Consider the following 18,119-nt stretch of genomic DNA (forward strand, 5'->3'; position numbering starts at 1 on the left):
ATATATATATATATATATATATATAAATAAAAGTCTCCTCAACATGCCTTATTTTCATCGAAATCCATAGATTATTCTCTGAGAAATCAAGGAAAATATCAGATAGTGGCCCATCTCACAATGTTAAAGAAAATAAATTCCTGGATTTACTCCCTGATCTGGACTATATCACTAAAGGTGCTGCTGATGCCCTTTCTCACCATGTCAAAGTAGTTTTTACTAGGGATGAGCGAGTACAGCATTATCTGTATCTGTATCTGTTAACCATATGAATTATCTATATCCGTATCCGTACTCGGAGTGGGCGGGTCCTAACCCGGAAGTGGGTGTGACTTAACCTGGGAGTGTGTGTATGAGTGAGTAAGAGAGAGACAGAGAGAGAGAGGGGAGGGTGTGTGTGTGTGTAGCTTTTTTATATCACTACTACCTAGAATGTGTCAGACACTCAGTGCGTGAAGTAAAATAAAACTGGTTAGAGCCAACTGACGGTTTAAAAAAAAAAAAAAAAACTCCAACTAGAGAGAGAGAGAGAGAGAGAGAGAGAGAGAGAGAGAGAGAGAGAGAGAGAGAGAGAGAGAGAGAGAGAGAGAGAGAGAGAGAGAGAGAGAGAGAGAGAGAGAGAGAGAGAGAGAGAGAGAGAGAGAGAGAGAGAGAGGAGAGAGAGAGAGAGAGAGAGAGAGAGAGAGAGAGAGAGAGAGAGAGAACGCTCAATCCGTGAAGTAAAAAAAAAAAAACTGTTTAAGAAAAAAAATAATAAAAATCTCCGACAGGCAGAGACGCAACGCGAGTCGCTTTCTACCAGCACCACGTCTGAACGAACCCACGTTTAACAGAACTCTACTGGTTAATAAGTAAGTAAAAACTGAAATAAAAACAAACTTCAAGCTGAAGAAACCCTAAACGTTAACGGAAAAGACCCGCGAACCTGAGTGACTGAGAGACAGAGAGCTGTTCTGTGAGTGAGTGAGCAGAGCGGTGTGTGAAGGGGAGGAGCGCTGTGACGCTGTGTGAGGATTTTCATTCAGTCCGAGCACAGATATTGACTCGTATTACTCGTATAATACTCGTGCTCGGCAAAAGTGCTTTATCCGTACCGGATACTCGTTTCAGCCGAGTATCCGGCTCATCTCTAGTTTTTACTTTTAAATATCGAGACTGTGGTGACACTCTATATTCTGATTCGTCCCATCACAGTTTCATAATGAACCAAAGCATTTCAAAGATCTGTTACTTATTGTTTGGGCCATAGCTGCATTGTATCTCTGTCTAAACCACTATTTGCGGCACTATTTGTCACACACTCACTTAAATACACAATAAAATACAAAAGGGCTATCACTAGATCACTGTTTATTGTACATGCAGTTCACAGTCTATTTTGGCCAGCAAAAGGAGTTGTTAAAGGATAGATGGTATCCCTCAGTGGAAATAGAACCAAGCTCCTAAAACCAAGCTGAAGAGGTAAATCATCGATTTCATGGTCCAACTTGGAACAAGCACAAAAATCAATCAGAAGTAATCGCTTCAATTCTCTTTGTTATACCTAATTTTGAGGCTCTAAAGCTTGGATCTAGGATGCTTGTTGCGTCTTGGAACATATGTTCAAGGCGGCGATGAGACAAAGGTCACTCGGTTGTTAACACCATTACTTTGCTTGTTTGTCCTAATCAGGATGGAAACAGATCTCTGATGAATGACTTTTCTCCCTCCATCAGCCACTGTTTCTCTCTGGTCACTGTGTACACTAAGTGGGATGGCTAATAAGTCCCTGTTGGGTAACATGGCGGGCTCCCAGCTAATCACTTTTTCAGACAGAATCTTCAAAGTGTGCCTTCTTGTCTGATGCTAATCTGGGCCAAATTGGGGCTGTGTAGCTGGATGAGCGTGGACTGGGGTTAGATTGGCCTGAGTTAGCTCTTCTCCATCCAAATTATCTGTCTCCTTATTTCGGTAATGTGCTGTGGATGACAGTGTAAACATTAATATTTAACCCTGACGTTATTATGTGCAGCCATAAAGGCGAGATGCTAACATCGGACCTGGGTCAAAGACTAGTAAAATGTTATATTTGTTTTTACATGCTTGGCAACAAATCCAGAATACATTAGGTCAGATGTGTCAGATTCACTAGGAGTTAAATGAGAGAGTTGTGAAGGATCCTAAACTACCATTATGTTATCAAGTCCATCGCCAAAGACAAAACGGATTGTAGCTTCACAGGACACATGAACTTTACTTTGTAATACCTGGTGTGTGTTGGTAATCTTTGTACATGTGTTTCTCTGGGTCCTTAAAAGTATAACAATGTCTTAAATGTAATAATCTTAATGTTATTTCTTAAAAGGTCTTATATATGTCAAGATTATAGATGGTAGGTCTTAAATACAGAAGGTGTTGGTTATTCTAATGTCCATTTAATGCAAAAATATGTTTGGCAACATACATAGTTTGTAATGTATCCGTGTGTTGCTGTCTTTTCAACAATTCAGAAAATTAGCATGCTGTCATAAAACTACCAAGACGATCAAAACGGAATATCTACGAAAACCGCTCTCAGAATATATCTCAATTCTTTCAGTTTGTCTGTGGGATTACAGATGTCACACTTTGACAGGTAATTGGTGTTTCCAGGGTTATTCTTTGCTAGGCTACTTGCTCTCATCTAGAGTTACGATGAGTTTTCATAATTCTTGGACTCTTATATTCCTTCACATTCATCATACTTGGTCCTAAATTTCATTCATTGAGGTCTTAAAAGGTCCTGCAGAAAAACTTGTTTGTATCACTTTGCCGTGGTAGGTTTCTATCTGTGTTGCATTTTTGGTACAACTTAAAAACAGTTGACCTGTTGTTCCCAGGTTACCTGTCCAGATAACTTTCATGATGCAGGTGTCTAATGAAAAACAGTAATTTCTGGTCCTTACATGGACCTGTAAATATAGAAAAGTGCAGAGGTACGTATGACAGTGTTATAAGGAATAGACAAGATGTTGAATTATTAGTGTGAACCCTGTGGCTTTGTGTCGTCCTTATATGTACCAAATAGTGTATGTAATCCATTAAAATGACGAATAATATAGCCTATTTATATCACTGATAATCTGGGCATCGGGTGATCTGATCATTAAAAGTGATGCTCAGCAGTATATCAGTTTTATGCCATTGTTAATGTTGACATTGATGGCGTTAGAAAGATTAAAAACATGGTGATAAACTCGTCACCTTTCAATCAACTTCTGAACTCAGAGACGTTTTAAAATGGCTATTGGTCCTTATTCTGCTAGGGCAAATCACGAAATCTCCAACACAACTGCACTTGATACAAGGCTGTGTTTGACCACATGTTTGCGATGCAAAGTGTTTTGTTTTCCAATAGTCTGCCATATTGTTTTGGTGTAACTGGGCTACTGAATGTTAGTTTGTCCAAATCAAGATAATTTAAGCATTGATTATGCAAAAAACATGTTATAAAGTTAATTAATGAAAACTACGAGATGATATTGAGATGGCACCAATGTGATTTAGAATTAACTCTGATGCTATCAACATACATATTAGACTGGACTCAATATGTAGTAGAACAAATGTGAACTTTACCAAAATCTGAGATGATCAAAGAGACTTTTCGTGTGAAGAATGACAATGACTAAATATATTTTGAGTGGCTGCGCTGCAAGTTTCTATTCCTCCACCCCTGTGAAGGGGAAAAAGAATATGACGGCTACAAAACAGGTTGACATTTGGACCCACTTCAAATATAAAGCTGCAGACAGAAAATTAGTTTGTAGTATTGTCAGGAAAGACTTCCCCGCAGCTCTGCAATCACTGGGAAGACATCTTCAAAGCTGAAGAGACACTAGATAGAACCTGAGGTAACCTTAAGTTCAGATGTTAAATGAGGGGACCAGACTTTGAAAAAACCATAGTCAGTCAAACACTGAAGACAGAGGAGCAACATTATCGGCATTTTACAGCGGCGAGACAACATGTAGATTTGGATTTAGTCTCACTGAGAATTAGCTACATTGACCAATGTTTTAACTGAGACCACTTTGTACGTGGCAGGTTAAAGCACACATAACCTCATTGTCATACAGACATCAGGTCTTGTTAATTATTACTGTTAAATATATAATGTAAAATAATGTCGTGGGCTGGATAAAGCCTGCTAGGCAGTAAAGTTACTGTAGCAATCTAGTACTTGGCTTTTGTGTGCAAAGAAGTTCCAAATATTTTCTTTTTTATATTTATGTAAATGAGAGTACAACCTATTTTGTAAATACTTGCTGTATAACACTACAATAACACCAATGCCTTTAAAACTACACAATAAAATCAAAACCCTCTGGCACACTGGAGGATTGATTTCAGGGCTGTTGTACAAAGTTCTGTTTGAATATGAAGGAGTTTCTTGTTTCTGGTTACTTTCTGATCAATCTCTGAAGATTGACGAATTAGCCTTTGGGGGCAACAGTCAATATTTTTTGGCTTCTGGTGTAGACCGCAGATATCAGACTTGTCTTTCTGTTCACCATACACTGTTTACAGTCAGACTAGTTTGTTTTATCACAAATTTCATGTTTTCCACACAAAAACAAACAGCAATCATTTTTTTGTAGGTGATTTAAACATTTTGCCTAATGTAGATTAAAAAGGCTGGTGCATATTGGTTAATATGTTCACCCTTGTTTGCTCTCCACATGTAGTGTTTACCTGCAGGCAGCTAAAGCCTGCTCAGATGTGGTTGGTCAAACCAGAAGACTTCCAGGACCCAAATCTTGTCCCTCACCTACAGATTCTGAATATACACAGAATCTGTTTAAAGAGATTGCCTTCTTTTGATCTCCGGACTATGACTGTGACTCAATCTAAAAATAGCTGACTTGATGAGCACTACACCAAGGACACCAGCAAACACTTAAAATAACTGTGTAATGTATTAATTTGCTCTATGTGATAGTAGCTGTTTACTCCTTAAGGCAGTGTAGCTGACAGAATATGATGCGTTTCAAAACACCCACGCTTGTTGTTTTCTATGTTCGGCACAGAAAAGCAGCAGTATTATCACACTCCCTCTGAGGATTAGCACATCTCAGCCACTGTAGTATCACTCAGCATCTATTACTGGAGTCCAAGGTGACCATTGCCAATACTTGCAGCATTGTTGGTCTAATATGTGCTGCCTGCCGTCCTCCTGTGAAGCGCACAGAGGGAGGGAGGTGGTTGAGGAAGAAGTGTGTCAAACATCATGGCCAAACAGTAAGTGCAAGTACCAGAAGACAGAAGAATGCCATTCTGAGTCATTCAGCCAACAACATAAAACCCCAAGAAATTATTTTTTTAACTATAAAAAACACAACACCAACAACTGGCAAATATTCACATTGAATGCAGACTGTGAGCTTTTAACACAAAATGACTTAAATTAAATTAATGGGATAACCAAAGTCATTTGCCGATTATTTTCTGCCTTTGAATTAGTCACACAATGAAGGTTTCAGTTCTACAGGTGCACAGTCACATAACTTACTCAAGAGGCTTCCAGTGTATTTTACCTGTTAGGGTTATTACAAATTATTATAATAGTAATAATCATGGGTTTAAAAAATATGAATTAGGTTCAATCTGTGTGAGGAAGGGCAGCTCAGTGGTTAACACTGCTTTGACCTGACAACAAGAAGACTATTCTGTGTGGACCTCTTTTGGTCCTTGGGATTTCTTCCAGATATACTGGTTTTGATTTTAGCAACCAGTCCCTTTAATCCTCAATAGGCCATGAGATCGTGAGACTATGTGATACGCTCCTGTAGAAGCCACATGTTTGTATTATATCAACAGCGTTTTTAGACAAAAATATTTTATTTGCAATGGTAAACAGTACTACTACACTACCCAAAATCCTCAGGTGTAATAGTTGCTTCTCTGATTTTTGGAGGATGCTGTCATTTTAACACAATTACGTTTTGTACCTTTGCCTTTTTGTCATTTTCCAATATTTTTTTCCGAATCAAATATTTCAAATGTCATGATTCATCTTGTACTGGTTGGCCTGTTTCCAGGAAAAAAAGGCTTTTCTAAAACATCAATGGAGAAAATGAATGGGACGTTGACTGTGGAACCAGAGTCGTTCTAATAGTGAGCAGTCACTGCTCTGGTCCTTGTCTGACCTTGATACTGTTGCATGTCATTCCAAATTTCTGGTACCTCTCATACACTGTTGGCTGTATACTGTCAAGTAAAATCATGAAACGCCCAAATATAAAAAAGAATGAGCAGTTAAAGAGAGATGATGTTGTGAATTTGCATCCTCGTGTAGGAATCCGTAGGGCTTCTGCCTGAACAGCACAGGTTAATTTGTTTGGAATTCAGCCTGATATTTTAATATATTAACAGTATGTCACTCGCTCTGACCACATCTATTACCACATGGCTTAGGGCAGCAGTTTACTGCTACTGTGCTTAACAGGCAGTAGATTGACACCAGCTTATTGCCCCTTTTTAACAGATTAAATGGCTTTCGAATCGAGTGTGGATCCCCAGGGATTGCATATGATCTGATCATCATCTTTTTTCCCCATCTTATTAAGAGAATTGTGATTCCCATCATGACCATCACCACCTTGGCACTAGAGAAAAAGCTGCCGTGCTTGATTGTTCTTGTCAGACTGATGTCCCCCGCTTGTGAAATACAACCGTCCTCTTTTTCAGTACGTATGAGTCAATTGGCTCTGGTCCCACTGTAGCTGTGGGGGTTGGGGGTTTAACTATGGATGGTACCTTCATTGATCAAAACATGGAGTGGGGTGGGGGGGAAGCTGAACAGCCAGAGCGAGCTGACTATGGTAATGCTTCAACAGATCGATTAAAGGGATGTGCGTTTGAGGCACAAGAGCGCTCCAATAAATCCTCCATCTTACCCCTGCTTGCAATGAAGTGACTTGGATTCTTCAGCCGACCATATCCAGAAGACCTACAAGAATTACAAACCAAAAATGCATGCAATACATAATTAAGCTTAAACAAGAAATATGAAGATTTCTTTCACTTTTAGAGAAACATGTAAATAAGATTGAAATGATTGGAAAAAACCCCAGTGGAAGTCTGTCTTGAGTACCGAATAACGGATAACACTCTCATATCTGTTCAATATGACGCTGGAGTTTACAGAACTTTATCTTAGATTAGCATGAAGACTAAAAGCTGCTACTCTGAAGAATCTGCCACCTGATTTTCAGCTAATGAGAATGAGAAGAATCGTATTTCCCAAATTGTTGACATATTCCTTCTACTGTACAGTATGTATAGCTTGCTCCTCCATGGATGGGGAAAGGTTTAAAGCTGGTCATAATGGACTCAGCAGTAAGCCAGGATGTTCCAATTAATTTTTAACGAAAAGTGAACTTGACTTGATCGAAAATGCAGTCAACCCAAGAAGACCCCGACTAAGAGAGACTGCACACACTGACAGCAGCACGATGCAGAGTTGGGACAAGGTCTCAAATCTTTACTTATACCTGCTGCACACCATGGGAGAATCAGACAGATTCAAGGCCTGATTCAGTGATCTCCCGACAATCATGGTGCGTTATATATCCAAGGCTAAATTGAACAGATTGTTCTTCTGGTGAGTCGGGTTTACAGACATAATCTTAATATGAAAAGCTTTTTTCTAACAAGCACTGAAATCCGGAGATCCTGCGCAGTTTCTCAGCAGGAGGTGCGTGAACACAAAAACCTCTGGAGTTTCAGCTGTCTTTCTCCGCCTTGCCCTCTAGTTTAAAGTCTTCAGAAAGTCCGTTGAGGTCAAGTGAGAGAACACAGCTGACGATTCCTCATTGGAATTACTGCAATTGTGTTGGGGTATTGTGTTGGGGTATTGATGGCGCCTCTAACGCAAGTTTCTGTGAATTCCCTGGTATCACTTAAGAAAAAGTCTGTTTTAATGCCAGGTGTGGTCCTGCATCTTACTTGATTGTCCAGTTTGGGCTTTGTCATGATTTAAAAATAATAAATTGGTTACATTTGTTATGTCTGTGGTCTGTGCAGGTAAAGTCACAAGATAAGATAAAGTTTCAGTTCAAGTCGAACTTGGTTCCAAGTCCTGAATGAGTCTGTCTCCTGCCTCCTGTCTGTTTATCTGTTAAGAATTAACCTAGCATTTGGTGTCTTTGTGGAGGATATATAACAAAAGATTGCAGGGCCAAGAAAAGTCCCAAGTCATTTGTCAATGTCAAGTTTTGAGTTTGTCAATTAAGTGACTTCAGTCCACTATTCAGGCTCTATTTTTTCAATCAGTAAGCAGTCACCGTTAAAGTTGTTAAAGTGAAAGTGACCAATAGAAGCAGTGTATTTAGGTACATCACAGAGAGCCTATGAATGGTTTAATTTACAACACGAATGAATCCAGAATTTGGATGCTTTCACACTTTTGATGCCCAAACATAAAAGCCAAGCTGGCTGCTTCAGTTGTAGGTATAAGTCAATAACATATCTCTAGCTATGACTCTTTAATGATGCACACACTTAAATGCAGAGGCTAGAGTTTTAAGAAAGCCAACCTAATGGGACTAAACACCGTGGGCAAAATGATGCATGCTGGGAGGATTTTGGTGAATGGACTTTTTCTTTGTCCTTCTGTATTCACCCTGTTAATCTGTCACCAAAGAGGTTTGTTTTAATCTTCATGTCTGCGTCTGTATGCCTGTTCCGTGAAGAACTGGACATCTTTTGAGCTCCAGGTATCATAAACGCATCATCACAGACCACATACAATAATATCGCAAACGCACAGAAGCAACCGACATAATAAACAGCTTGCTGGCCTGGGAATGAGTTAGTCACTTTTGCCAGTGAGTTCATCATCTGCCCTACGAGATAAAGATGACCACTAAAGCCATTACAGTTTTATTTGCTGCAGTTGAAGGATTAATGGGAAGGGATTAATATGGTAAAAGGAGGCCATAAATATATGGCACTCTCCTTGCCTTTTCCCTCCCAGATCTGCTGGATTTGCCCGTCCAATGCTCAAGGGCATTTTCCAGTCGTTTAAAATGTGAGAACAGGTCATTTAAGAGAATCCCATCTCTACGTGATGCTAATGGTAGCTCAAATACATTTCAGCTGAGCAATACATCCTTTTGAATTTCCACATATTCATATTTAAAACTGCGGTATTGTTCACTTGAATTGCCGTGTAATGTTCTCAACACAGCCGCTGCCTCTACACACAGCGTTGCATGATGGACTTCATGTGTTAGGGTTTGTCCTGGTTGATGGGACGTGTGTGTGTGCGTGTTTGTTTGTGATTGTTTTGCTGCCTTTCTGCTGGAGGGTTCAGCTTGGAGCTTGTTGCATCATCTTCCGTGGTGATGGGTCCGTAGAAGCCCCATTATGCTGCTTACCCGTGTGTGCGTCGAGCTGATTCATCTCCAGAGCTGTTGCTCTTTCTCCTCAGCGTGATTTGTCTGCGGCGTGCAGACTGTGACGGCCACCCAACCCCTCTTGCGTCTCTTTCATTTACACAACAGCATGTGTGCGTAGGTTCGATGCAAGGGTCGATTATGGTCTGCGGCTCATCACAGCTGTGGAGGAGAATTCCTATAGAGCTGCTGCACTGTGGTAAATTATCACTAAAGAGCAGCTCTCAGACCATTCAATACATTGCATCATAATGCTCACAAGAAGATGTAATACTGACACTTTCCCGGGGGTTGATCAGATATCGTATAAAAAATTAATTGCATGTTTTTTTTTTTTCCAATCTTTGAAATCTTAACAGTTTGATCTTTGCTGAAGAGAAGGTTGAGCGGGTGGATAACCACGTTCCCAAGTGGTCTCGGTCTCCAGCCATCCATCCCACTGTAGCATGTTGTACTCTGGTCTTTCTGATGAATGACCCCCAGTATCCTGCAGCCATACATATGCACCACTGTTGATGTTACTTAACTACACACTAAGAGCCGCCTGGTCGCCTCTACCCAGCCACTGTGGAGGGAGATTGTTAAGTCACGCAGATTCATAAGCAGGTTACCATGGAGACACCTGGACAGCAAAACCTATACCTTAAATCATGACCGGGAGGAAGGGCTGTGGGCCAATGTATCTCAGTGGTTATTACTATCAGCTACTACACACCGTTCATCATATAAAGGAGACTAGATGCACATCTTGTGTTCCCCTGTGTACCCACATGTGTGTTTGTTTTTCAGCACATGGATTAATTACAGCATGAATGTCAACTGTGGGGTTTTACTCCGCTCTACAATTATTTTATTTCACTTCATTTGTCGTGTTCGGGCTCCTCTCTCAAACTGGAAACGGTTTTAATGGCACATACGTTTGTGAGATCAATACTTGGCCTTGGCCTGCTAAGAGCGGCGAGATCGTCATAAACACCACACACACGCAGAAAATCAAACGGCGACTGAAAAGTAATTGAATGATTCAATCTGCGGAGCACACACGCCAGTTCACATTCATTTCACCTCCGGGCCGAATCTCAAATTGCAATCTGAAAAGGCCCAAAGAGACCGCAATTGTTCTAGCCGCTGTGTCTTCAAATGGAGATCTACTTTAATCATGTTGTTCAAGTGGAATACCCACTGTCTGGTTAGAGCTACGGTTCTGACTGTGGCGCGAGCGACCGGACAAGATGTCAGTGCAGTTGTTTCTGTGTGTCTGAAATAGCCTGACAGGTGGAACAGAAATAAAAATCTATTAATGAATTAGCGGCCTATAGACGCGACCTTGATTGTATCGCGCTCTTGTCCTTAATTTTCTAATGAACCAATGACCCCAAGTAAGAGTAGGTTAATGTAGGAGTGACTAGAAAAATCTCTCGTATTTATCCATCAAGTGAGGACAGGACCCTGCGGTTCGGACAGTGTTTCACCTCCTGTGCCGAGGCACTCCCACTTTGTGTGATAGCCAAATGTTACTGCTGCACCAGATGACTGCCCATTAATTCTGTCTCCCTGCCCTGCAGCTGAATCAAACTTAAGAAGCACGAGCTCGGGAGAGAAAATGTGGTGATAGTAGAGAACGAGCTGGACTGACTCCAAAAGAGTGTGTGTTTGTGTCTCTGGTTGTGTGTGTGTGTGTGTGTGTGTGTGTGTCAGTCATTGGCTTAATGATTCATTCAACATCTACTCATGCAGTCTCCTTCATTAGCAGAGCAGACTGATGAAACATTTTTTTTTTTATACATTTACCTGTTATTCCTAATATCACACTATCAAACTGCAACATGTACAGTATGTAAATTTAAGATCAAGAGTTAAGTCATGTCTCTTTTCAACAACAATAAAGATTGATTTACATTAAAGGTGTTTTCATCACCTGAATGATAAAAGCATATTACCTCCCATCATGTCATGCAGATCATTTTGATTTGAATTGGTTTACTGTATCTGCTGCCAAACTAAACACATAAGATCAAGTCAATTGCTTCTTCTTTTTATGTATTTTTCCCACTGATGTTGAGGCAAAAGGGAAAGTTCATCACTTGTACACATCAAGGTCTGTTTACAGTCTTGGGTACTGCCACTGTGTACATGCAAATAGTTAGAAGTTAGAATCTGCTTTAAGTGATGTCAACTAAGGCAACATCATCTAGAGCTTTTACTAGCATCACATCCCGGAATCTACTACTCAAGTTGCATTGTGGGAAATATAGGTGCTGTGTTTTCAAAAGGCAAAAAACCCAACACCTCTTGCTGCATCATGAGTCTGACAGTCGATACAACATCAGAGGGCTGCTTCTTTTATCTACCATCTTCTGTTGGGGATGGGTTTTTTTACCGAAATTTCCCTCAGGATCCCTAAAGTATTTATTTATATCCATCCTATCTTTTCCCTGAAGTCATGTTTCAGTTGACATGGAGACAGTAGAAGTAGTAACAGTAGGAGCAGATTTACAGCTCTGCTTTAAGGCATTACAGCACAGCTATGGAGCTTAAACATGTAGCTGCAGATATGCTGCAGGCTATGACGTGTGCCTCCTCAGAAACTTAACTACACATCAGCAGACACAGAGATGGAATATGAAGATTGCAAGGGCTGCGATTGGTCTCCTGTTACCTGTGTAGCTCACTTTGCTCCTATCACAAAGTGAATGAAATGATGCAAGAAAAAAAAGTTGTTGGGGGGGAAAAAAAGGCCCAATGCCAACTGATCCCATGTGATACATTTGGCTGTGTGGATTCTGATGTGAGAGATGAGACTGTAAAATGCGACTGCCATTAACTCTTTCAAGCACCTATAGCTGCATCCATCCCATTCAGAGCTTGTCTCTGTTTTTACCTTTCACTATTTTGTCATGAATGTAGCTACTCTCCTTGGCTGTGCTGCAGGGAGATTACATCCCCATTGTTAATCAAACCAACAAAAGCTCAGAATGGCGTAGAGTTGAAAATAAAAACAGAGTCTTTGAGTCACTGAAAAAAACACTGCAAATGTGGAACCTAAACTGTTTCAACTTGTCTCTGTGCAGTCTGTTATCCCTCAGGTATATATCTATGCTAAATATCACACTTTACATTGGCCACCAACAGTGAATGAGTGCCACTGCAGGTAGCCGTGTGCCGCTCAGATTGTACTGAGATGCAGGTTAACCGAATTTGCGTCTTGCCAGATTTGTAATACTGAATTATTTTGTCCTGATATTAACTGTAACCAAGATGTTTGTCTAACCAAGTGTTTCAGCTGCCAAACCATAGCCACGGTTTATTCTCAACAATTCACTTTTACCTAACCAGTTGTCACATAAGCCCATTTTCCACTGGTCAGAAAACACACTAACACCCACTAGTATCTGGCTTTTGTCTGCCATGGGAATGGATTTAATTGTGGGTCAAATGACTATAGTAGACATGGGTTTTAATCACCTCTGGCTCAGATTGACACTGGTGAATGCGCGGATTTGGCAAAGCAGCGAGGTGAGAGAGCGCCTCTGATTTTGGCGCATTTGTGACGTCCAACATGATGCACGAAACAAAAAGACTAACTCTGTAATCTTGACTTCATACTGGTTATTGGGAAGGAAAACCTGCCTATTCTACCTAATTTTGGTGTAAAAGAGGTAATATATAGTTAAACCAAAGGATTTTCTTTCTTTTTTTTAAATATTCAACATAAACTGGATTGTGGCAGAATATAACGATGATTCCCATCATGTGTTCCTGTCACTGTGGATGAATTCACTCCAGAGCTACAGCAGCAGCATCTCAGGTTTAATTTGTGGCTATCTTAAATCTCTGCACACACAGCAGGGACTGTGCACAGTTTGATACAGTAAGTTATGAATATGTTCCTTTTTGATTTGGGTGAACCGAGTTGTTAATAATGAATGGGAGATGAGTGAGTGAAACATGTCCTTTCAGGAGACATCGTGCACTGAGTCACCATCATCACTACCATCACTAACAATCAGCATGTCCATGTGGCATTGACGCGGCATCAGGAGGCTGATGACACAAATTCTTCCGAGACATTTCTCTCAATGGAGGAAGGTGTAAATGTCCAATGAGGTGTTGTAGACAGAGTCATGTATTGTATTTGTATCAATTAATGCTGAAAATGTGTGAGTTTCCCCTCCAGGATCTGTTCGGTCTCAAACACACTCGGCTCCTTTTGGCTCGTTACCAATCGCCCTTCAGCTAATATATTAGTTATGCTTTTACACACAATGAATTCATTAATGTCTAGCCCACAATGCCTATTTAATCACACAATGCTGTCCATCTGTTGCGGCCTCTCCAGTGTTTTGGTGAAGACTCAGCCCTGTGATGTGACACTTTGAGTCAGAGCTGACTGAGGAGAGTGGAGCTGACAGCTGAAGCCCAGCGCTGCCTCTCCAAAGAGCCTGATTTCCTGCCTCAAATCTGCTCAAATGTACCCCCCCCCCCCTCCATTACCAACACAGCCCGTCTGGAGGAAACAGACGTGGGTTGGCATGGCAACCGTGCAGGGACTGTTTTTAATTTCTCCCGATAAGTACTGCTAACAATACTACAACATAACAATGCTCCAGAGGAATGCGCCTTTTAAGCCGGAGCCGTGGCAGTTTCGCTTTCGTGGAACTCTCTGTTTGCTTTGTTTGTATTTTAATATCAGGCAATAAAAATTACATTCAAACCTGGAAAGCAGCTCCAGCAGAGGCCTTGCTAGACGCTGCTTCCCGAGCAGAGTGATTTATTTTCAGACTGGAAAACCGCCTGGATTAAAAACAGCCCCCCCTGAAGTGGCCTGACGTCTGCCTATTCGTCATGGTCATTGTGTCTTTGACCACGTCTGCGCTGACAGGGACTGCCAGTGATACAGATTCAAGGAAAATGTATGCAAATCTCCAATCGTGTTTGTCAGCAGTTCTTCTCGGCTCGGGCTGAGCTCATCGAGATGCCCTCTGAGCTAAATTCATTTCATCAAGAGTTAATTTCCAAGTCGCCGCCTGCTCAAAATATAGAAATGCACCTCTCCCACCGATAAATCTACAAAGGCACATGAGACGTAGCTTCTGCTAATGTTGGATTATACAATAAAAAAAAAAAACACTTGCTGTCTCTCATAAATTACACACCTTTGTCTTTCAGCAGTGACCCCCCCTCTGTAAAATCAAAGATCCATGTTTAAGCGTGATGTTTTTCATTGTGATTTAGTAGATGCCGCGGGTCAAACGCTGCTGTTGTGTTTTGCCCTGCAGGCTGTTTTGCAGTTTTGTGGTCCTATCGAGCGAGGCTGTGCATCAAGGAGCAGGTGGAGGAAGGCGGAGGGAGGGAGGTGGACGAGAGGGAGCAGCTTGAAATAGGAGGTGACTGCTGACTTTCACCTGGATGCCCTCTGTAAGGAAAGGAAGAAGTGGAGAGGGGGGTGGGGGGGGGTGGGAAAGGAGAATGATCACCGGGCTGGCGGAGAGACGGAGGGGAGTGTGTGATTGCGGTTGCTAAGGCTACAGCATGCCGCCCTGTTAGGAGGGGAGGGGCTTGGAGGAAGGTCAGACGGCTGAGGTACAGCCGGCTAAATCAACTCTGAAGTGTGAGGTCCCAGTTGGTGTTGGGGTTGAGGAAATATAGCTGTTTAGGTTGCTCAGGAGGAACATAGATTGGAGCCGGGAACGGGACCTTGCACACTCCGTGGCTCTCAGCACACCCTCCGGGCTGCTAATCCTTTTGATACGCCACATAAAAGAGGATAAAAGATGTAGAAAGAGATGAAGAGACAAGTATAAGAGATAAGGTTTCTTTTTGTGAGATGTACGCTTTGAAAACGTATCCCCCCGGGGGGGGACGCGGGTCACATGGCGTCCGTGCTCGCCGTGCGAGGGGGGACCCCTCCACAAACGTGCTATCGTGTCTAACCCTCTCGATTGTCCTTGTCAGACTGCAATCCTCTCCGCCTCTACCTCTGATGTCTGTATCCTGTGACGTCTTGGAAACAGACGGCTGAGCTCAAGCTGCTCAGAGAGAGGAAATGATGCAACGTAAATTTCAAGGCAAGGCTCCTCTGTCTATCTTCCTCGCCGTTCACATCCTCACACCGCAGGATCAAAATCAATAGCCTTTCGAGAGCGAGTCAATACAGAAACTAATAGCCAACAAACCCCATGCTGTTGAATCACCTCTGGCTCTCCACACAGAGGCCGTAATGTAGAGGAAATGTGCTTAAGCACGCTGTTGCTCTTTGTCACCTTCGTGGAATTATTTTCCAGGATAATAGAAGGACCAGGAGCACCAGAACAACCTGACTCTTCATTGTGAGTGGCCACAAAGCATCCGGAGAGCCACATGTAAGACACATCACAACACTACGCAGCAAAGGACAAACGAGCTCTAGTTTAGCTTGATTAAGAAATTTGGCCGTGGTTCTCCTGGACATTGATTGGGCTGAACGTCTGACTAAGCAGCTCGCCATTAGCTGTAAGGGCACTTTACGGGCATCCACATTCATCTCGGGCAGGAAGCTTCCCTCCCCCTCTGGCTCAAAGTGCTGATCCCCTCACACCGGAGGGTGACGTGACTGAAAAGGAAACAGAGGTGACTTCATGTGGAAAGTTAACCTCGTGTGTAATGTGACCATCTTCTTTAATATGAATGCATATTGTCATCAGCCTCCACAGCAATGCATTTATAATCTCGGCAGCTGTAATGTTTTTTTGAAAGAACGGATACTAGTCAGTTCTGTGTTCCGTACTCTCACTGGTCACAAGATGTGCACTTGTCTGAATAAATAATAACTGGGATAGACTGTGTAAAAGTTGTTTCTTTTAAACCCACACTGTATAGTTCCTCGTCTTTATTGATGTATGAAATATTGAGCACATACCAGCCTGCCTGCACAGTTACCTCAGCTGATAGGATGCATGGGGTTGAGTGTGCAGGTCTTACACGCTGACGTTGTCAGTGTGGAAGCATCTTTATGATTAAACTTGATCTTTCCAGCAGGGCTGAGTGCCGCCTGTCCTGAAAGGGGAGCGAGTCCACACACACCCTCGAGCAACACTTCTGTCCGCCAGGGGCGTCGATTCACTGAAAACCCTGAGCTGTGCCAAAAGTTCCTGCAGCTGTTACCATGTGTAGCTCCAAAAGGGCTGGATCCTGACTCTATAGCAGAGATTGTTCATGGGACAGGACACTTCAGACCGCTGAGATGTTATTTGTTCAGCGTGTACAAATATTTTTTAGCTGCAGGTCATAAGAGATGAGAGGGATTTTGGAACTTGAATGCAACCCTGCAGGGATTGTTGGCTGCACAGAGGGGTATTTGGACTTTGGAGTTACAGCAGTAAAAAACTACTTTACAGGATCAGGATTCACTTGGACTCAAAACGTGTCTTTTCTCTCTGAGCACTGCTATGTTACCAGGGATGCTTCTTTTTCTGGGGAGTTTAATGATGGTAAAAAAGAAGATAAAGTCAGACTGGTTGTCTCTTTAAATCAAGCTGCAGTGTTGATGTGCCCTCAACCTGAAATGGTAAGAACCATTTCCACCTCTGCGGCAGGGAGCCTGACCAAATAGGCGCACTAGAGCGCTTCAAACGTGATTCTCATTCCCTTGGTCACTTGTGGTGTGTGTATGGTCGCCTCCACTCCTGGGGAGCAAATTGTCTGTCTTTTCCACGGGAGTTTGTTGTCTTTTTTTTCTCCTTCCCCCTGCGCATCTCGGAGACATTATTTAATTTTTATTTTCCTCTCTCCTGTTTTTTCTTTTTTTTTTGTTCCATCCGCAGAACTCAGTGGCAGTCGCCTCAATCCATTTACCGCTGGCTGGTACGCCTATCCCCTCCTCTGCGCTGCAATCTGTTGATAACTCCACTTGCAGGCTGCAGTTCATTGTGTTTCGCAATGGGAAACTCTTCCCTTGCACGGGGAATTCGTCGAATCTCGCCGACGATGGGAAGCGTAGGAGCGTTTCAACACCAGTTGCTTTCACCAAATTAGGTAAGAGAAAATCCATTTTTATCATCATCGTGCCTGTGATGTCAACGCTGCGCTGCTCGGACTGCATGCTTACATACACACACACACACACGCACGCACACAGAGTGTACCAGTTTGTTCTGCGCAACATGTTAACGCACACGCTCCACCGCCTCATGTGCGCAAACATAAATCCAAACTATGATCATTGATTAGAATGAATGCGACCGTGTCCGCAATGTCCACAGTGGAAATCAAACGCTCTTGATGTTTATTCGACTCTAAAGTTGATCTACTTCACACGGCGGTCTGTCAACAACAGTGAACCACCTGAGCCTGCGTGTGTGTCTGTGCGCGCGTTGTGCTTGCAGGAGTTTGTGCATGCAGACGTGCGCGCCCGTGCACCGTGCATGTCCACACAGCACTTGTACAGACTTTGCACTTGCTTTCTTTTCAAGTGCATGTGTTGCTTTCCCCCTCGCAGATGGGTGCAGCCTCGGGAGCGCCGTGCACTCCGTTACCATCGCTCTCAGGCACTTCGCACTGGGTGTAGACCCCACCGCGGCTTACTGGGATTTTGACCTGCTGGATGGACACGGCGGCTGGAGGGCAGAGGGCTGCCACATAACAGGCTCCGGGGGCAACACGACCACCATTCATTGCACCCACCATAATAACTTTGCAGTGCTGATGGTGAGTATGTAGTCT

The 18,119-nt window shown here is 42.5% G+C and overlaps 1 protein-coding gene across 1 annotated transcript in view; it reads left to right on the forward strand.

The window, feature by feature from the left end:
* LOC128453774 (adhesion G protein-coupled receptor A3) overlaps positions 1-18,119 on the forward strand; it is a 182,315-nt gene that overhangs the window by 107,462 nt on the left and 56,734 nt on the right. The window contains exons 13-14 of the mRNA XM_053436859.1: positions 17,222-17,432; positions 17,896-18,104. Of these exons, the coding sequence (XP_053292834.1) occupies positions 17,222-17,432; positions 17,896-18,104 (420 nt within the window). The remainder of the gene's footprint in view (positions 1-17,221; positions 17,433-17,895; positions 18,105-18,119) is intronic.

Source organism: Pleuronectes platessa, chromosome 12, assembly GCF_947347685.1.
Source record: "Pleuronectes platessa chromosome 12, fPlePla1.1, whole genome shotgun sequence".
Lineage (NCBI taxonomy): Eukaryota > Metazoa > Chordata > Actinopteri > Pleuronectiformes > Pleuronectidae > Pleuronectes > Pleuronectes platessa.